A 22,391-nucleotide genomic window follows, 5' to 3' on the forward strand; every position below is an offset into this window, starting at 1 on the left:
ATTTACATTATTCCCCCACTGGCATCTCCATCTCCTCCACAAGCTGATTCACCTCCGGAAGATATTGGGGGTGCAACAGGATTGTTTCCTGAATTATTTTACAGAGCCTTACAGGTAATCTGTACGGTCTATGCCTATTATTGATTATGTTTGGAAAGAGGGACTGAGGATCATGCAAAATCCAGCTACTGTTCTACCTGTGTTGCCAAGGCTTGATAAAAAAATACAAAGCTCTGGATAACACTCCCGCTTGCTTAATGGGTCATCCAAAACCAGATTCGGTGATCTCTCAAACAGCGCAGCAACAATCTAAGAATCCTTCAGCTCCTCTGTCTGCACCCCCCGATAAAGAAGGTAGGAGACTTTACAACATCTGGAAGCGTTTTTGGACTATGTCAGCCTTCACTGTACGAGCTGCGAATTCTCTGGCTTTACTGGCCCTTTATAATAGGCAAATGTGGTCGGATTTGACACCTTTCTTAGATAGCTTCCTCCTTGCTTTCCAGTTGAAGTCTAAGAAAATCCTTCTAGTGGGCGAGAGGTCCGCCTTGGAAGTAAAACTGTGCTATGGATGAGGTGTCCACTGGTTTCCGGCAGTTAGCTGGAGCGGCCGCCTTGAGGCGTCCAGGTTGGCTGAAAGCCACTTCATTCAGGGCTGAGATACAAACAAAAATACTAGATCTGCCCTATAATGGAGAAGAATTGTTTGGCAGAACGTTGATGAAGCTTTACAAGCTATTAAAGACACGGATACAGCTAAGTTTTTAGGTACTTTACAGTACAGAAAAATGCCTTTTCGTGGTTTCCGAGGAAAAGGTCACCAATCGTACAGAGGCTACCAACATTTTTGCTACCCAGCCTATTCTTCTTCCGCTCAACAATACAGGCCTCCGTTTACTCACTGCCAACCACCTGCAGCGGCTTACAAGACTGCCTTCAGAGGCAAAACAAGGCGCCAGGGTAAGGACACCGGTTGCTGCCAATGACTTGTCCCAGCTGTCGGCCTCCGCACCGCTATTTCAACCTCTGTGGGCGGCAAAATATCCCATTATTTTCAGAAGTGGCAGGTAATACCATCGTACCAATGGGTTCTACATCTAATCCAATTTGGCCACTTTTTTGAATTTATAAAGATCCCTCCACTAACACCACCTCTGCTCAGCTTTCAAACGCACCTGCATCTCTTAAAGATGGCAGTTACCAACATGTTGCAAAGATGAGCAATAGAATGAGTTCCATTCAACCAAAGAGGAAAAGGTTTCTACTCCCGTTTCTTCTTGATTCGAAAGAAGTTAAAGAAGTGGAGACCAATCTTGAATTTAAGGAACCTAAACAAATTCCTAAAAAAAAAAAATGTTCTGCATGATCTCTATTCAAGATGATACACCTCCTCAACGGAAACGACATGGCGTCTCTGGACCTCCAGGACACACATTTTCATATACCCATACGCCGAAAGCACATGAAGTTTCTAAGATTCACAGTGGCCTGCAGGCACTATCAATTCCGCGTCCTACCTTTCAGACTAAAATCTGCTACGTGCATTTTCACGAAGTGTCTAGGACCAGTTGCAGCATATCTGACGCAATATCATCACATTTTTCCTTACCTCAACGACTGCCTTATCAAGGCCCCCACTTACAAAGCAGCAAGGGCATCTTCCAAAGCCTGTCTACCCCTTTTCAGGAGATTAGGGCCTCACTTTAAATGTAGAAAAATCGATTCTGCAACCATCCCGTCGGCTGGTTTTTCTACGTGCTTTCCTGGACACCACAAAAACAAGGCATACCCCACACTGGAGACAACAAAGGGTAATATCCTTGGCAAAACAGGTCCTTAAAGTTTCTTTCCGTACGCTTTTACAAATCCCTCTTAGGGATGTCTTCCTATATTCCCCTCATGCCTCATTGTCCTCTCCACATGCGTTCTCTTCAGGAAGCTTTAAACAAACAATGGGTGGAGATAGAGGGCACATTAGACGATCTGATCTGATCCAAATCACTCCTCCCATGATTGTGGCTTTGGACTGGTGGATGCAACGTCGCCAGTTATCGCACGGTCTGCCATTCCCGTCTCAGGCTGCTCCTCTCATGATCCCAACAGATGCATCTCTAGAGTGCAGAACAGACAATAATGTAACGGTGCAATACCTGAACAAACAAGCAGGAACAAGATCTTTCCTGCTCTCTCAGGAAGCCCAGTTTATCTGGCACTGGGCGATTCCACAAGGGGTGCATATATCAGCGGAGTATGTTCCAGGAAAACAGAACATCATAGCAGATACTTTGAGTAGACTAAAGACAACCTGCCACGAGTGAGAACCGGAACAACCCACTCTTTACAGCATTTAATTCCAATGGGGCAAGCTGAATATAGACAACGCAAAATGCGGTACTTCGCAAGTTGGCTTCACCATCCGGGTTCATGGTGGAATGTCTTTTCAATAGCTTGGTCCGGCATATTTGCTTACGTCTTTCCTCCATCCCTCTCCTTCCATGAGTACTAAAAAGGTTAAAGACTGAACCCTGCAAAATCATACTAACAGCACCAGCCTGGCCTCACCAACATTGATACACAGAACTTCACCTACTCTCAATCAAGCCTCCGATCCATCTCGAACCATTTCCTTCCCTTTTGATGATGAACCAGGGACAAGTATGTCATCCGAACCTCAGTTCTCTGAAATTAGCAGCTTGGCTCCTCAGTTCCAGGAATTTCAACATTTAAAGATCCCACAGGAATGTAGGCAGGTGCTGGCCTGGGCAAGAGTAGACCGCACTAACAGGACTTACTCGCTTGAATGGAAAAGATTCTGCATGTGGTGTGCATCTTCTAAAGTCAGTCTTCTCCATTCACCTCCAGAGGAAGTTTTACCTCCTCTCCTACACCTGGCTCGCTCAGCTTTAGCTCACACATCCATTAAAGTTCATTTAGCTGCTAGTTCCAGTTTACGCAGATCAGCAAATTTTCCATCGCTATGGTCCAGCAGGCTGATCATTCAGTTTCTCAAAGGCCGGTTTAGGATGTTTCCTCCAGTAAGGGCACCTCCTCCTTCATGGCAGCTGAATATAGTGCTGAGTCCTTTAATTAAGCATTCTTTTGAGCCTATTCACAAAGCGGATGTGAAGTTCCTATCCTGGAAAGTGGCTCTCCTCCTAGCCCTTACTTCAGCGAGAATGGTTAGTGAACTCCAGGCTTTTACTACCCAAGAACCTTTCTCACAATTCAAACACAACAAAGTTATTCTACGAACAAACCCCAAGTTTATCCCCAAGGTTCCTTCGGACTTTCACCTTAATGAGCACATTTTTGAAAGTCATTCTTTCCAACTCCACAGACTGCAGCAGAGCGTCCTCTGCATTCTCTAGATGTCAAACGGTGCCTAAAAGTTTACCTGAACACAACAAAATCATCTTTCAATTCAACTCATCTTTTTATAGCATACAGTGCACCTAGAAAAGGTTTCCCTATCACTAAACAGAGTATTTAAAGATGGATATCGAGTGCAATTGTTTTCTGCCATCAGCAGGTGTGCCATCCTTTGATTTCCAGAGTCTGTGCCCACTCTACCAGAGCAATATCCACATTTACAGTGCTGTTTGCAGGTGTGTCCCTTCCTGACATTTGCAGAACAGCAACTTGGAGAACGCTGCACACATTCCCCATTATCTGTAAAACGTTGCCTCCCAGACCATCAATTGGTATGATTCTCAACTGAAGGATTAACAATATTATCCTTTGTGGTTTTTTTTTTATTTAACCTTCGTTGACTCTTCTACTTTTTATGTATGCTTAATTTACAAACATCCCTCTTTTGGCAGTACCTCATGATTAATAGACATTCATACATTGAAATTTGTACTCAAATCTTTGTATACAAAATCGATTTTACATAAATATGTAACATAGACCGACATCTATGTGCATAAACATTTCAGTCAAAACAATTAGACAGGTAACATGTCTTGTTTACATGCAACATAGTAAACATTGACCACAACATTAAAGCAAAAGTGCATCGACTAGATGCTTACTTCTGACTTGAAACAAATTAGTAACTTCGGATATACATAAAAGATATAAATCGTTCTATAATATGTTAACCCGCCTTACAATTAATATCTTTACAGCAAATTATTGTGTTTGGTTCTGTAAGTCCTGGGACAAACTGCTGTAATGTCCTCTCATATTTTGGTATATTGGCCCAATTCTATGGTCCTGGAAAGTTCAGATGTGTTGTTACATAATTTGATGGTTGCGCCTTTCCGCACGCTTGTCACCTAGTGCCGTCGGTGCACTTTCCAATAGTTATGCTAGACTCTTGATCTTTATATATAATACAGCAACGTGTTTCGACCTTCAAATGTGGACCTCAAATAAGATTTCTCGAAGGTCTTCTTCAGGGCCAGGTATTCATTGCAAGGACGCGTGTTGTCTTATCAATTCGCTACGGTTTGGTCTTATTGAGGAGGTGGTCTCCATGCTGTTTCTAGGAGAAACCTTGTACTTTTTCGTCTTCTTTCTCTTCAAATTGCTTCAGGTGGGGGGGCGTGGCCAACTGCCGAGCATGGCGGCAGCTTGAGACGGGAGCTCCTCAAGGCTAGCCGGCCCGCTTCATAAATCCGTCCAGTAATCCGATCCTCCGCCCGCTCGAAGGAGCGACATCGACTCAAGGAACCGAGCGGCACAGCCAGGTCCAGCCCCGGTGGTGATCGGCCGCCGGGAACAGCTTTATCCTGCGGCGACGAACAGCGGCCCGCACTTGCCTGGACGCACCGGCCTGGAGTGGCCAGAAAGCCCGGGCGGAAGCGCGTCCTCATCGGCGGGGGTACAGTGGATACACCCGGCCACGAGCGTCCCTGTCACTGGAGGTACCGGCACACGACACCTGACCGGCGCCCGCCTATGTGTGACCTGAAAGGGCGGTGGGGGCCCGGCAGGACTGCAGGTGGCGTCCGGAGACAGCACGATCGCCAGTGACGGCGAAAAACTATCGGATCCCCGGGAGGCGCCATTTTGATAAGGTCAGGCGGCCAGGCGACCCATACAGACTGCGGGGCTGCACACTCTACACCGGGGAATTTGCTGCTGCCCCCCCACACCGCGCACTGCCCTGGACTGCACTCTGATTTAGCGGGGGGCCAGTTTAAGGTAGGAAAGCACCGAGTGGGGCTTACAGTGGCACCCGCCCCCTGTGGCGCAATATTACAATGGCAACCCTATCCTAACGAACTTGCACCGTCACACGGGAAGATATAGGAGCGCCCCGCAGGGTGCCTCCTGTACAAAATAACTTTAAGCAGCGATTGGCGGCGCTACAGGGAGAGTGCAGGAAAGGAATAGACAGAGCACTGACCTGCGTAGGACCGCCTTGCAGGCCGGTGCGCCGATCAGCACAGCCACCAGCAGCAGCCAGGACCCTGCGCCGACTACACGGTGCCCCTCGGGCTCAGTGAGGCGCGCAACTGACCGCCTGGTACCCAGAGACACCACACACCTCCTACAACAAGACTTTCTGCTCCCTCCGCCAGCGCAACAATATGGCGGGCAAAGGCACGAGGAGTACATCGACCCAAGCAAAACTGGACAAATTCGCGTACAACCAGTCTGGGCACTCCCAGAGTGGCGGCCGCCACTCTGCTGGCACAGCTCCGGAGACGGGCGGGACCTCGAAGGTAACCTTAGAGGACGTCATGAAAACCCTTACCGACGTCAAGACGACAGTGGGCTCCATTTCCTCCGAGGTGACTCTCCTCCGAGCGGACTTCAAGAAAATGGCGGAAAGAGTGTCCCAGGTGGAGGTGGTCACGAAGTCGCTCATTGAAGACACCTCGGACCTGCAGGTCGCCATGGAACGCATGGAGAGGGTTACAAAACAGTTACAAGAGAAACTCGACGATCAGGAAGGGCGTTCCCGGAGAAACAACGTCCGAATCCTGGGCCTGCCGGAGTCGGAAGGTAAGGCCGCAATGGATCTATATATTGAGGACCTAATCAAAACCCAGCTGAAACCCAAGGGCCTGTCACACTTCTTCTCTGTGGAACGAGCACACCGGGTTCCGGGTGGAGCGGCTAAGTCGGGCGCTGCCCCGCGGCCGGTGCTGGCCAGACTGTTCAACTTTCGAGACAGGGACGCAATTCTGCAGGCGGCAAGGGTCTCCCCACCGGTAAAGATTCAAAACTCAACTTTGGCCTTTTTCCCGGACTACACGGCGGAGGTGGCTAGACGTCGGAAGTCGTTCACGGAAGTGAAGAAGGCACTGCGAGACAAGGGCCTGCCATACTCTATGCTGTTCCCCGCCAAACTGCGCATAGTGGCTGAAGGAAAAACATGGTTCTTCGATACTCCGGAGGTAGCTAGAGAATGGCTTGATGGATGGAGACAAGTGGGGCAGCCCCAACGTCCACACAGGGAAAGGCAGCACCAGCGCAACGGAGGGCCGACAGATCATCCGTCCAACAGCCCCGCGAATGGGGGGGAGAATACGGAACTGGAATCAGATCTTGAAAGGGACCCGTTTGACTCCGGACAACCTGTACGGGGCTGATTTGATTAAACTGCAGGTGGGACAACAGATTATAGCCCTTGGGGACTTGATGTCGATGGAGCTGAGTAGGGCGGGCATTGGCCGGCGCCTGTAGGGGTCTCACCAACCCCACGAGCACGTAAGATGAACGGGGATGGGACAAAGCACTCTGCAAAGTTGGGGAAGCGGGCAGGAGTTCGTCCGTGGTGCAGGGGAGCAGGGAGGGGGAAGGGGAGGGGGGGAGTTGTAATGTTATGGTTAATGTTCTTAGTCATCGTCATTTTAGTATGGGCAGCGGAATCGCACAGGGCCATACATTTGTGGTGCCCCAACACAAGTCATTGCACATATGTCGTAATCCACTTCCACACACCAGTACCCCTAGATATCTATCTAGATGGCCCGACGAGATCGAAATGTACCCGTTGAGGGCGGCCAGCCAATGACAGGGGTGCCCCCTATAAAACTGCTCACGTGGAACGTTAGAGGCCTGGGGGATAAAATTAAAAGAGGCCTGGTCATCCAATCCATCAAACGCCACGGGCCTGACTTGGTGATGCTGCAAGAAACACACCTGGCAGGGTCCACGTGCAAAGCGCTCGACAGGCGAGGGTATGCCATGGCGGCGCATGCAGAATTCACTACTGGGTCCAGGGGCACTGGGATACTCATCAAAAGGAACTCCTCCTTCATGGTTCAAAGTTGTAAGACGGACGACCAGGGTCGCTTTGCGGCACTGACCGGCCAATGGGAAGGGAAACCCCTCAACGTGGTGTCCGTGTACATCCCTCCGGCACTACACTCTACGGCGCTGCCGGCGCTGGGCCAGTTCCTTCTTGGCCTCCCTGAAGGAGACATGATCATTGGGGGGGACTTTAATGCCATAACAGACCCCTTGTTAGACACCTTTCCCATACGAGACCGCCAGAGGGGGGCTTCCGCACTTCCTGGTTTCTTGACCGCGCTAGGCCTCACTGATGTATGGCGCCACCTGAACCCCACAGCGACTCAATACACGCACTACTCGTCTACGCACGACACTCTCTCACGCATAGACTACTTTTTCTTTTTGGGGGTAGGGCTGGGATCAGTAGATAAACTTGACATCCTGCCCAGGGGTATATCTGACCACTCCCCTGTGTCCCTCCATATTACGTCTAAAGACAGGAAGCGCGCCAGGCTCTATCCAATTTATCCCAATTACCTCACCGTTCCCGCTATCCGGAAAAAGCTTAAAACGGCCACAACGCAGTATTTTGTAGAAAATGCAGGGACGGTTTCCTCACCAGCAATACTCTGGGAAGCGTACAAGACAGTCCTGCGCGGCGCAGCCATAGCGGCTATTACAGGGCACAAGCGAGATTCGAGACAGGAACTGGCCCAGTTAGAACTGGCACTAGACACTGCAAATACCGCACACATGTCAAACCCTACCCCTGACACTGCACATACGTTGCAACTCAGACAACAGCAGCACCTGGCCCATCTCACGTCAATCACGAAAGGTCACTTGGCGAGCACAACACACAGGATATATGATGTGGGTGACAAGGCCGGAAAGATGTTGGCCTGGTTGGACAAGCGGGGTGGCAGCAACAGAGGCATCCAGAGACTCTATACACCGGAGGGCCAGCTACTGACGCACCCTGAGCAAATAGTGCGCACCCTGGCACGCCATTATCAGGACATATACACACCGGTTAGGGCAGTTTATGAGCGGGAGGCATCGGCGTCACTCAACAACATCGCAATCCCCACACTCTCACAAGAAGCGCAACAAGAACTGGACACGGACTTGACAGAAACCGAAATACAGTTGGCAATACAGTCATTGCAGTCTGGCAAAGCGCTGGGACCCAATGGGATACCCGTGGAGTGGTACAAAGCATCGGCTCCATTGTTGAGCAAACCCCTGCTGGATATGTATGTTGAGAGTATGGGCAGGGCGGAGCTCCCTTTGGATCAACGCACGGCCACTATAGTCGCCATTCCTAAGCCGGCGAAGCCGCCGACGTTATGCACCTCCTACCGACCCATCTCTCTGCTCAACGTGGAGGTGAAGATCCTGGCGAAACTCCTGGCGAGTCGCCTGACCAAACACCTACATACCCTAATACACCCTGATCAGTCGGGATTCATGCCACATAGAAGCACGGCACTCAATCTACGTAGGGTACATGGCGTCATGGCGCGTACACATCTCCTCTCCGAACAGACAGTCATTTTGTCTCTGGATGCTAAAATGGCGTTCGACCTGGTGGAATGGGAGTACCTGTTTGCTGTCCTGGCACGTATGGGCTTCGGCCCGAAATATATCGCATGGGTGCGGCTGCTATACAGCTCGCCGATGGCGCAGGTAGTGGCAAACGGCCGCATTTCACCAGCCTTCCCCCTGGGCCGCGGGACAAGACAAGGGTGCCCGCTGTCACCCTTACTCTTTGCACTAGTACTGGAGCCACTGGCTATCCTGCTTAGAGCAACGCCACTATTTCGGGGCATCATCTGGGAGGAGGGTTGGGAGGACAAAGTCTCCCTGTATGCAGACGATATGTTACTCTACATGACTAATCCCAATGAGGGTATTCCTGCACTATTGACCCTGTGCGACGAGCACGGGAAGGCATCAGGATACACCTTGAACTGGTCCAAATCTATAATCTTCGTCCTCAAGGGCCCGGAGCCGTCACTGCGGGACGACTGCCCCCTGCAATTAACGACCGACTCATTTAAATACCTAGGTATTTTCATCACCACTAACGCGGCGGACTTCTACACCGAAAACTTGCTGCCGCCTTTGGCACGTCTCCGTGCCGACATTAAATACTGGGCTGCCCTGCCGCTCACCCTCCTGGGACGGGCGGCGCTATATAAAATGATGGCGCTCCCTAGATTTCTTTACGTGCTGGAGAACACCCCCTATGTGGTAGCTCCACGCTACTTCCAGCGAGTCGCTGCACTGGTGTCTGCTCTGCTGTGGAATAACGGCCCAGCCCGTATAGCACAGGACAAACTAGTAAAAAGCTGGTATGAAGGGGGAATTGCATTACCCAATCTTCAATTGTATTACTGGGCGTCACAACTTAAAATAGTCAATCATTGGATCCACATCTCGCGGGAAGACCCCGCTTACAAAGCAGACTGGTCACAGTTAGGAACGGACGGCATGCTTTCGGTATTGTATACTCACTCTCAGGTTCGGAAATTGATCGGCCCGACACTACATACAGCGACCCTCTGGCACACGGCGCAGGCGCGACTGGGTTGGAAGGGAAAAATCACAATGATGACACCGTTATGGGACTCGAAATCGCTAGGGAACTTGAGAACCAGTAAGGGTTTCTCGCGTTGGGACCAAATCGGAATTTCCGTGGTGGGCGACCTTTGGGACAAGGGATCAGTGGTAGAACTCCCCCAATTACAACAACAGTATGGTCTAGGGTCCACTGAGACGTATAGGTATGTGCAAATCCGTCACGCACTGCTCCACGCAATTCCACCTGGCACAACACTCCCGGACTCGTCCCCACTAGAAGACAGGTTATTGACAGACTTCATGGAACAGAAAGCAACCTCTCTTACATACAAAAAGCTAGTCAATAACCTCCCAGACCCCACACATAAACTTAGGGAGAGATGGGTTGAAGAACTGGGTGACATGGACGACACAGAATGGAATGAGGCGCTTGCATCGCCAAAAGAAGTGGGTATATCGGCAAGGTTCAGGCTGGTGCAGCTTAAAATTCTGCACCGCACGTACTACACCAGGACACTCCTACACAAGATTCAACGGGCACCACACCCCTTCTGCCTGAGAGGGTGCGGGGAGGAGGGAACTCTACTCCACACACTGTGGGACTGCCCACTAATCCAAAATGTTTGGAGACAAGTTATGCGCACAGTTTCCCAGGCCCTTGAGGTCTCGCTTACACCTGAGCCCCGTAAATGTTTGCTAAACGTTTGGGACCCTACTGACCTGAACAGGTACGAACAATTGTGGGCCACGCTGGCTATGACAGTGGCCAAGAGAGACATTGCACAAAAATGGGGTGCTCCGGAATTACCTACGGTGAATGGGTGGATTAGGAACATGGACCTTCTGATGGTGAAGGAGAGGGCGGTATACGTACTGCGGGCCTGCCCCAGAAAATGGAATAAAGTATGGCTGCCTTGGAATAAGTACAGAGGGGAGCCGTGCACACCCCTGCCGGAGAGTGACGACTTAGAGTCGGAGGATGATGAGGACTAACAAGAGGCGGACTTGTGTGTTGAGCCAGGTTTGCTGCTGGGGTGGAGTGGAAACTTGCTAATGCCATAAACTGTACTGACACTATGCAATGCACGACAATTAACTGTGTAAGGGTGCGACACTCTACTAAGACGATGACGTTAGTTGCGTTTCCAAGTTACAGAATTTCTATTCTTACTGTTAGTTAAAAATTGGTAAAAACTAGATGCAATATCGCAAATGGGCAAATTGGGAATGGGAATAGGATGTGCAGTACTGTTGATTGAAACTCTATGCAAAATGGTTGCTCTTATTTCCTGCATCTCCGTACTGTGGACTTAATCACGAACATTGGACTATGGGTTTTTTCTATGTATGGCTCTGATACAGCTAAGTACAGATATAGACCTAATGATCGTAATTGTTACTGTGAATAACTTCTCTGCCCTACTGTCAATGTATTTTTAAAAAAAAAAAATGCCATGTGTATGCCATCATCATGGCACGTCTATTTTGATAGCTGCGACCCGTCTTGGAAATGTGCTTAGTTTATTAGTAAATTAGTCTTCCTAATAAAAACTAAACAAGTTGTCCAGGATGATGCAAAGTTTTTAACACGTTTTGGAAAAGGTGTGCTGTTTTTCTGTCTTATAAACATCCTAAGCGGATGTCCTCTATGTTCTCCAAGTTACATTTTACACAGGAAGAAACCTCACCAGAATAAAGTCACGGGTATTACATAAAAAAAAAATTAAAAAAAAAAAAAATTTGCTTCAGGTGTCGGGACCCCTATTCCGTATTTGTTGGTGTCTCTCTTGAGTCTTGATAAGACAACACGTGTCCTTATAATGAACACCTGGCCCTGAAGAAGACCTTCCAGAAATCTTATATATACCAAAATATGGAAGAACATTACAGGAGTTTGTTTCAGGACTTACTAAACCGGACACAATAATTTGCTGTAAAGATATTAATTATACTGCTGGTTAACATATTACATGACGATTTATGTCATGTAATATTAGTAACCTTATGTATACCTGAGGTTACTAATTTGTTTTAAGTTAGAAGTGAGCATCTAGTCGATGCACATGATTGCTTTAATGTTGTGGTCCATGTTTTTTATGTTACATGTAAACAAGACATGTTACCGGTCTAAATGTTTTGATTAAAATGTTTATTTACATGTCTGTGTTTGTTACCTAATTATGTAAAATTGATTTTGTATACAAAGATTTAAGTAAAAATTTCAGTGTATGGATGTCTATTAATCGTGAGGTACTGCCAAAATAACAAGCTAAAAGAGGGATGTTTGTAAATTAAGCATACGTAAAATGTATGAGTCAACAAAGGTTAAATAAAAAAAAATAAAAACAAGAAGAATAATATTGTTAATCCTTCAGTTGTGAATCATACCAATTGATGGTCTGGGAGGCAACTTTTTACAGATAATGCTATTTTGATTCCAGCCTCCGCAGTCCTGAGTTGAATCACTCCCCCTTTAGGAGGCACACATTCACCAAGCCCTACTGCTTGGACGCTGAGAATAAGCGAGATGCAACACAGGGACCGCGGGTCTCAGACATCTTTTTAGGTCTCACGCCTGTGTTGCAGTGCGCAGCGAGAGACCTCATGTAGGGGGTTTGAAAACAGAGCTACGAAACGCAAACGCACAGTTGTCTGTGCCGTAATGTGGGGCTGGCCCTTTTAGCAGGAAGTAAGAGTATTTGTTTGTGCTGCTTCAGCTGTACTCTGGTGTACTCTGATTAAGGGCCAGGCTGTCATGTGCTGAGCACCAGACTCTGCGACACCTGAGGCTGACACAATCCTTCTCGGAGGTGGGGGCACTCCGGGCACACACAAATCCTGTGAAAGAACACCTGCGGCTGGCACAGAGCACCCCTGGGTCGTTGGGACACTTGAAGCTGGCGAAGCCCTCTCCCTCCAAACAGAAGGTGAGTATACTAGGCAAGTGAGACTATAAGTCTCAGCATGCACCATTATTTATTGAAAACTATCAGTAGACTGTCAAAATATCACCCCAGTTAAATGAAGCTGTCGGTCGTTATGCCGGAGCGTTATTCTCCCAAGTCTGTCTTTTATTGTGTCGCACCGCTCACCCAGTTCATTCTCTCAGGAGGGAGACTAGAGGGTGACTCCCCAGAAGTGAAGGATGCCGAATCCTGTTGTGTAAAATGCAAGAGGCTTTTGGCAGTCTAATGAAGATTTTGGTTTGTTAGACAAGTGAAATGGTTCCATGGAAGGTGAGCTGTATTTTTTTTTAATCTGCTTCAAAGCACTAGCTTTCACGTTTTGGAGTGAGCACAGAAGAGTGAGGTAACTTTGGTTTTGGGGTGTGTTCCTCACATCAGACTTGCGTTGAAGTGGGGTGCGGCAGGTGCAGCATCCAAGGGCGTGGAAGGGGTCTACATTTCTTGGGGGCACTGACGCCGTGAAGAGCTTAACCTGGGTCTGGCCTTGCTCTAAGAGACAGGCCATAAAATATGCAACTCGGGCTATAAATGTCAGACTGTAAAATGGAAAAAGATGGATTTTTCATCTTATTAAAGTGTTTCAATGACATGTATACGATTATTTCACTGAACTGTGACGTTTATTGAAAGTGATATTTTTTGGACATGAAACATTCGAGAATACGGCCATGGCCTTCCAATTTTGCCATAAATTATCCAAAACATGTTCCCTATTCAGGGTTGACTTTAGCGCTGGTGGCATATGGTGCGACTATCTTTTTTTGCCCCTCCAACCAATTCTCTCATGACCTCCTCGTATTCCCTCACCACCAGGCAAAAGTGCCCTTCATCTCTTCATAGCCCCTCTCTCACATACATTTCATTTGTTTTAAGGCACTGGTTTAAGCTGGCTTTACTAATCCACTCAGCTATCCACAGAAAATACAGACCTATTCTTTGCAGCAAGCATATTAACCCTCTGGGCTACTTAATGGCGAGTCAAAACTGCCACTAGGTACATTTTTATTGCTGCCTGAATCTTGAACAATCATAGGTTATTGCTAAACACAAACCCCTCCTTTAGGTTGGTGCCCAGTGCGACCTCACCCGTCATGCTGCCCTAAAGCCAGCCCGGTCTCTAGTTATATAACAAATATTGTTATTACAAGAGGTCTCGCTCCGGCCACAGATGGTCACAATGGCAGGCTGATTCTTCTCCAGCTTGTATTTGGGTCCGGATACAGTAGCTCCATGTTTCAGATGTGAATACTAATTTTGAGACGTCTGACCAATCACTAGTCCTAGTCTCCGTTTATGTATATCACAACATGAAGGCAAAGTAGACAAGCATTTGCAATGCAATAGGCCTCGCATTACTAAAAATTTAAGCTATTGGTGTTGCATGATGATTTCAACGCCAATAGCTCAAACTTTCAGTAATGCAAGACCTATTGCATTGTAAATGCTTGTGAAATAAGGTGAGCCTTCTTTTCCTTTTGTTCCTTCCCGCAATCCTTGACTGTCTCACATTTTCTATGATTTCTGGTCTATCTGGATACTTTTAGTGAATTTGTGTGTGTACGTGTGCATGTGTGCGCGTGCACAGGCACTCTCTGGGTGACTATCTGTAGTATTATATGACACGAAAATGTGTTATTCACTACTCTGATTCAAGCATGTGAATCTATGAAAGCTCCCATACTGTAGTAAGAAATAAGTTACCAGTAACTGTAGTTTTCCAGTATTGGAATCTTTCATAGGTTCACATGCGACCCACCCACCTCCCCTGGAGAAGGCTCACTTAGGTATCTCAGGGTTTTCTGTCTGTACACACTTGTGATTGGAAAATCTGAGGTACTGGAGCTTCTCTCAGGAACGTTCTACAGGGTGGTGTCTATTGATTGGCCGGTTCTAAGTTTAGTCCTTTTTTTACAAAAGGACAGGGATATGTTGCAAATATTTTAAGGCCTAGGGCCTTCTGTTCTATATCTAATAGGACATTGCTTTTAATAATACCGGGGGCTCCCATCTCGACGACTGGGAATGATTCAAGCATGTGAATCTATGAAAGATTCTAATACAGGAGAACCACAGTTACAGGTAAGTAACTTATTTCTTACTACAATGCTCAAAGAATATGGATACATTTTCATAAATGTGTACTTGCAGGCATTTTTCATACCTTACCTAGCAGAGAAAAACATAACTTTGTTTAGAAACAGACTCCTCTTATTTTGCCATTACATATAAAATGTTAGGTTGGTTAGATAACTTTCTCTTTTTGTGCCAGTGGTAGTCTTTGTAGCCCTCTTTGTGGTAACTCTTAACATGACAGCTGTGGTTTGATTTTTAATATTGTTTTTTCTTTTAAGGTTTGACAGCTTTGGTGGTCTCTCCAAAATCAACACTCCCTTATTGACACCTCTTAAACTGTCTCTTGAAGAGTGGAGCACAAAGCCAACCAGTGATTTTTATGGGCTCTTTGCAGTGGTAATGCACAGTGGCGTCACAATCAGCAGTGGTCACTACACCGCTTATGTTAAAATCACAGATCTGAACAGTTTAGAAATAGATACGCGGAATTTCATTGTTGACCAGATGCATGAAATGATCAAGTCCGAACCACCGAATGAGGAAGCAAAATCTGGAGATTATGATGATGGTGAAGTTTCCTTCAAAGCTGGCTCAAATGTAGCTTTACCAAATAAAATGTTGGGCAAGAAAACTACAGATTCAGTTGGACTTCTAGGGGGACAGAAAAGTAAAATAGAATGTGAAACAGTTGGCAGCAAAGCTTCAAATTCTCATAAAGTAATGAGCTCACTGTCTGAAAACAAAAATTGTGATTTTATGAAAGCTAATGGAAGTTCTGAGTCTAGCAAAGAGAATGAACTTTGTGGTCAAAATTCTATGAGTACCAATGTTTTGGAAAGCAGGGTTTTGCATGCAATTGAAGGTTTAAAGGAGTATGAAGGAAAGTGGTTACTCTTCGATGACTCAGAAGTGAAAGTAACAGAAGAAAGGGACTTTTTGGCATCTCTTTCACCAACTACAACTTCTACATCAACTCCATACCTGCTGTTTTACAGGAAGGTTTTAGGTTAAGATGAAATGTTAACGTTTGTAAATATAATAGATCTATGAAAGAATACTCTAGAATACAATCCCGGTGTCGAGGGACACAGGATTGACAGGACTTAGATCACTGTTTTGGATTTTTAGAATTATTTGTATAAAGTTCTCACAATCTATCAAAATAATAAACTTTTATTGCGCTCTTTAACCACAAACATTACAGACCACTAATAATGCCCATTCTGGAAGCAACTTTTATAGCAGCTTAGGTCAAATCATTTGGCTTTTTATCTGATCTGCTTTGTGTACTTGCTTTTTCAAGTATTTGTATTTCCCAAGCCCTGGAGCTACTTTGTCCAAAACTGTTTTCCACTTAAAACTTGCCTTATAATATACTTTTATTTTATATCATAAGGGAGGTGAGAGCTCCCTCTGAACATTTGGGAATAATGTATGCGTAAATGACTACTGTAATATTTCTTCTGTCTATTGTGGGATTGTTTGGTCAGCAATAATCATTGGTGGGGTTTCCACATATTATTTTTTTATTTGAAAGGAGGTAAGCACAAATGATGTATATGATTTGTAATAGATATATTAAGGACATAACAATGGTGCCTAATGTGTGTTACTTTTTTAAACACATGCTCCTCTCCTGTCTGTTAAGAACATGTACTTGTTGAATTCTGTGGATGTCTGGCTTTAGCATTAAATCCTATATTCTCTTTTCATGTACCATTCAGATTTATATTTTTAAGAAGTTAGAAAGAACTGTATCCCATTGCTATACTTGGCTTCTCATGCATCAATAATAAAGACCATACATAGTGCACCACCCACACATTACTTTCGTCAGTATCCCATGCTCATAAGTCATTCATGTGATGGCCAGGACTTGAGTTAAGTGTTTTGTGGCTGTGGAATTCAGTTGTTACTGTAATTCATCACCTGAAGAAAAAACAAATTCTCCCTTTTTAGGGCTCGGTCTACGTCCCAAGAAGTGGGCGTGGCCTAAGAGTCCTTTTCTGAGGGCTTCGAAAATCGTACCTACCGAATTCCAGAAAACTCGTGAAATTTGCTGGTTTTTTTTGCCAGCTGCATGGCAATTGGCCCTCGCATGCGTGTGTTTTTTACAAGAGAGCACGCAATAGGCCATAGGCGTTAGAGTTGATCCGCCTAGTGCATATTCCGTGCGGACACGAGCAGCAGAAGGGCATATTTCTTCAATTACCAGCTGTCGGGCCCGCGGTAATTGAAGACAGATGCTGGGCGCGCGTGCACCACTCTCGAGTTTCTTTTTTCTCACGTTTTGAATGCATTTTCAACACACAGCATTGTGTTCTTTTCAAAACATCGCAGTCAAACAACAAAAAAAACGATGTAGGTGCACGTAAATGAGATCCCATTCGATCACTTCAGAATCAAATTAATAGGTTTTTAGTTGTTTCACATGTTGTACCTAGTTTGTTGGGGTTATATACAACAAGGAGTTCGTAGTCGATAATGAATCCTTCCTTGGTCTCATAAAAGATACCTAGTTTGTTGGGGTTATATAAAACAAGGAGTTCACGAGCAAATGTCCCAAGCGGGGGGGGGGGCGACTGTTAGCTGGTGCTGGCGGCGTGGTTTGGGACAACCTCGCATCAATGTTTTCCAACAAGAAGACTTCAGTAAAGAAGACGCCGCACACCGCTCAATTATTATTCTGTGATTTTAATTCTCCTGTAGGTTCCCCACCTACGCGTTTCGGACAAACACGGTCCCTGTTCACGGTTAGCAAACAATTGACCATCATTTGTTTCTATTATTTATTCAAAAGACTCCATTAAGCAAATTAAGATGCATTATGGACTTTGTAGTGTTGATGCTCTGCTCGATTACGAGCTTATCCACGTATATTGGAGGACTGGTGCGGGGCATTTACAATAATAAGGGGAAACTCTTTAGCGCTTTGTTTTATTTGAATAGTGCAAACAAATCGCCTAATTATGGGAGAACTTGTTTCTGGTTCACCCCAGTGCAAAAAGTTGCAAACATATTGTTTGTGATTTACAAATGTAGACTTGGTGTCTGCGAGTCAGTAATGGCTGAGTGCCTTAAACAACAAGGAGTTCGTAGTAGATATTGAATCCTTCCTTGGTCTCATAAAACATAGCATAAAATATACCATAACGTAAAGTAACGTGAGGGAACTTGATATGAGATTAAATGGCAATGGAACAGTTTAAGCAGCGACTTACTGGGTTCACGCAGCAGCGTCCGCCTCCACCAGACAAGCCAAGGTGCGCTGGACACGCGAGCCGCACTGTTTACCAAATCTGCTTGAAAACGTGTTTACCACCAAACAGGCCATCCTGCAGCAATACCACTGGCCAGGCAGCCGCATCAACAAGACGCGCAGGCTACCTAATGAGGTATTTAAAAAGCCCACATGCGCCTGCTTGACAGATCTCCAAACGCGATGTACAGGGCAATTGTTTATTTTGAATCCGCGCATGTGCCAGGAAAACACAAATTTTATGTTCCTGCTGGGGAGAAGGCACTGTACACAGGGTCATCAATGCCCACTGTAAACTGGGATATTGTGTTTGCTAGCGCCCAAGATCCCTGGGCAGACATCTTACACTATATTTCAATCTTTGAATTCTATGCAGTTCGTTCAGGTGTGAAATGCTTCTGGCAGCCAGCAAACTTCTAATTAAATACTTAGGGCGATGGAAACTCATCCTGGTAAAATCGGAAACCGTGTCCTTCTCCTCCCTCGCAGCAGAGTGTCGGCATGTCAGGCGCGTTAGTGTAACATGCGCGGTCTAAAACGAGGCTCTAAACCACCACGTAACATGCTTCTAAATATACTACTTTCTTATATCTGGCGAAAAAAGTCTTGCTCCTTGAAGTGTTTTTTAAGTGCTGCAATCAGAGCAGGGAATGCCCTCTGTCCCACTTTACAGTACTATCCCCCGGACTTGCACTTTTGCTCGAGTTTGGACTGGAGCCTCATGACTGGCCGTGTGAGTCCCAGCACCCAATGGGGAGTGACTGCCATTACATCTGATTACAATTAGATGATGTAATAGCAAGTAGTTACTTACAGTGCTTATCAACAGCATGTGTGATATGAACAGGTATATAAACGAGCATTGGCAAATGCAATAGGCCTCGTCTTTTAGCCCTATTGGCTGTGACAATCTGTTTTTAGTGCATTGTATGAGTTGTACTCCTTTCTTCGCTTTGCTTTCTATCCTCGCACACCAAGAGTTGCTCAGCGAGACATTTGAACTGCATTTGCGTCACGAATCACGTGCTGTTGAGTGCAGTGTGCTGTTGAGGGCAGTGTGCTGTTGAGGGCAGTGTGCTGTTGAGGGCAGTGTGCTGTTGAGGGCAGAGTGCAGTGTGCTGTTGAGCGCAGAGTGCAGTGTGCTGTTGAGCCCAGAGTGCAGTGTGCTGTTGAGCCCAGAGTGCAGTGTGCTGTTGAGCCCAGAGTGCAGTGTGCTGTTGAGCCCAGAGTGCAGTGTGCTGTTGAGCCCAGAGTGCAGTGTGCTGTTGAGCCCAGAGTGCAGTGTGCTGTTGAGCGCAGAGTGACTGTTCCAGAGTGAGCAGGGTATGCTTGTGCGCTTACACTGTGCACTGACACACAGGAGCTAAAACAAAGAACAGCTGAACACGTGTCTTGGGAGCTTCATTGAGGCAGCCGGCCCTCTGTGAGGGGAGCAGCAAGGAGGGGACGCCTCAACCAATCAAGCGCAACTACTCACAACCTACTGTACGATTACAACACAGGCCAAAGGGCAGTGCTAGGTCTTTACGCATTACGTAGGGTGAGCAGTGTGTGAGCGTGCAGGGTGAGCAGTGTGTGAGTATGCAAGGTTAACAGTGTGTGAGTATGCAAGGTTAACAGTGTGAGCGTGCAAGGTGAGCAGTGTGTGAGCGTGCAAGGTAAGCAGTGTGTGAGTGTGTAGGGTGAGCAGTGTGTGAGTGTGCAGGGTGAGCAGTGTGTGAGTGTGCAGGGTGAGCAGTGTGTGTGTTGGATAAACAGTGTGTGTGTGTTGGATGAACAGTGAGTGTGTGTAGGATGAACAGTGTGTGTGTGCAGGGTGAACAGTGTGTGTGTGTGTAGGGTGAACAGTGTGCAGGGTGAACAATTCCAATCCAAACCACAATTCCACTACACACCACATGCATATACTCCATAACACATTGCTAAAAGACATTGCCATTTACAATGCCATTAGCTCTAACTCAAATAAATCCGAGACCTATTGCATTTCCAATGCTTGTTTATTTTTTTACACCTGAGAAAACCGAGAAGAATCTGTGCACTTTTGCCTCAACTGAAAAGGATGGTAATCTCTTTAAATAGTATCTTACTTCAGAGTAGACAGTAAGTCCCTGGAGATATTTTATCCCTCCTTTTTTTTCTCCTGGATCAGTGAGAGACCTACGGCTACTACCCTTTGTGTCATTGTTCAGCATTTTCTATGTCTTATGTGCCTTTGTTCCACCAAGTTATTATTTTCTTGGGAGGTAATCTGCATCATTTCTCTACAGCAAAGCAGAGTTGCACTTATTTTCTAATATGGGAACATAACGTCATGTTCTGAGGCTTTGGGGTCTGTCAAGTACTATGTGTTGTTATGGAAAAATGTCAGCTGAAGGTCGGAACCCATGTGCCTGTAGGGCATAGCATTGGACCACAACATCTCTTTGTGGAGGCATTGTTTAAAAATGTAACCTGTAGAGGCAGCTCAGCTTTATTTGCTGCCCAGCTTGCCGCACGCACTAATACTCAAACCAGGCTTACAATTCTAACATTGGGCTAGGTGTGATTCTGATCTAAGAAAATAGATAGTAGAGGTACCCATTTGCTACCTCTGGTGCAGCATCTCCCCCATATCACCAGGTTGTTGTTGCGCCTTCCTTTAGGTAACTATGTACTTAGTAAATGAAATGCCTCAGGCCAGTTGGTCCTTTGGTACCAATTGAAGAATTTGCTTTTTCATCAAAAGACTTGGAGTACAATTCATAGTTTCCCTCATAAAGGATGTGTGCTGCCATGTTCATATGTGTGGATGAAGACAGTCATAAGGATTCATAGGAGGCCAGACCAATGTGCTTCTTTCTAGTGGGTCCTTTCTAAGACTTCAACCTCGAAAGTCCCATGGGCATACCTTTGGAAGATGACATTTTGAAAGATTTCAATGCACTTCTGGAAGAGATCCTTTTCCCAGCCAGGGTCACTGCCAATCAACCTAGTTGTTTTCTGATATCATTAATATTGTGGTCAGGATTTTGACATTCTCTTGCACCAGAGAAAACTACAAGAATGTTTCATTTGGAGACCTAAGTATTGCATTTCACTCTCCTTAAAAAAGAAAACTTGCCCGAGGCTGCAGCCTCCACCTGGCATCAGCATCTGCTGCAACCTGCTCAAAAACAATGAGTCAAGTCAAAAGATTTATATAGCGCGCTACATACCCATAGGGTCTCAAGGCGCTTGAGGAGGGGTGAGGAGTTACTTGTCGAATATCCAAGTTTTAAGTTGCTTTCTGAATGCTAGGTGGTTCTGAGTAAGGCGGAGGTGAGTAGGGAGAGAGTTCCAAGTTTTAGCTGCCAGGTAGGAGAAGGATCTGCCTCCCATGGTGGTTTTGTTGATGCGAGGTACAGTGGCAAGAGCTTGGTTGGAGGATCGTAGCTGACGGGAGGGGGTGTAGAAGGACAGTCGTGTGTTGAGGCATTCAGGTCCAAGTTCGTAAAGTGCTTTGTGTGCGTGGGTTAGGAGGCGGAAAGTAATCCTCTTATTTACGGGGAGCCAGTGTAGGTTTTTCAGGTGACCAGAGATGTGTTCTTTACACAGGATGTCTTGTATGAGCCTGGCGTAAGTGTTCTGGATACGTTGGAGTTTTTTCTGGAGTTTTGCGGTGGTACCGGCGTAGAGGGTGTTTCCGTAGTCCAGGCGGCTAGTGACCAGTGCGTGGGTGACCGTTTTACGAGTTTCGGTGGGGATCCAGCGAAATGTTTTTTTGAGCATGCGAAGAATGTTGAAACAAGATGATGAAACGGCGTTGACTTGTCTGGTCATCGAGAGTGAGGAGTCCAGGATGACGCCCAGGTTCTGTGCGTGGTCCGTCGGGATGGGGGCCTTTCCAAGGGCCTCTGGCCCCACCAAGAGTCGTCCCAGGCGGAGGGGGAGGAGCCTAAGATGAGGACTTCTGTTTTGTCGGAGTTCAGTTTCAGACGGCTGTGCTTCATCCACTCGGCTACTTCTTTCATTCCTTCGTGTAAGTTGGTTTTGGCGGTGTTAGGGTCTTTGGTGAGTGAGAGGATCAGTTGAGTGTCGTCAGCGTAGGAGATGATGTTGAGGTTGTGTTGGCGATCGATGGTCGCAAGGGGGCTCGTGTATACGTTGAAGAGGGAGGGGCTGAGAGAAGATCCTTGTGGCACGCCACAAATGACTTCAGTGGCCTCTGACTTGAATGGTGGGAGGCGGACTCTGGGTTCTTCCAGTGAGGAACGAAGTGATCCATTCCAGTGCCCTCCAGTCTGACTCCCATCATGATAGCAGAACACTCTTCACACACTCCCATTAGCTCT

At 46.5% G+C, this 22,391-nt stretch overlaps 1 protein-coding gene across 1 annotated transcript in view; it reads left to right on the forward strand.

Annotated features, from left to right (window-relative positions):
• USP1 (ubiquitin specific peptidase 1) overlaps window positions 1–16,533 on the forward strand; it is an 87,291-nt gene extending 70,758 nt beyond the window's left edge. Inside the window, exon 8 of the mRNA XM_086953398.1 lies at window positions 15,098–16,533. Coding sequence (XP_086809524.1) covers window positions 15,098–15,830 — 733 coding nt within the window. The 3' untranslated portion in view covers window positions 15,831–16,533. The remainder of the gene's footprint in view (window positions 1–15,097) is intronic.
• The last annotated feature ends 5,858 nt before the right edge of the window (window positions 16,534–22,391 follow it).

This window comes from Lissotriton vulgaris, chromosome 1_1 (genome assembly GCF_964263255.1).
Source record: "Lissotriton vulgaris chromosome 1_1, aLisVul1.2, whole genome shotgun sequence".
In the NCBI taxonomy this organism is placed as follows: Eukaryota; Metazoa; Chordata; class Amphibia; order Caudata; family Salamandridae; genus Lissotriton; species Lissotriton vulgaris.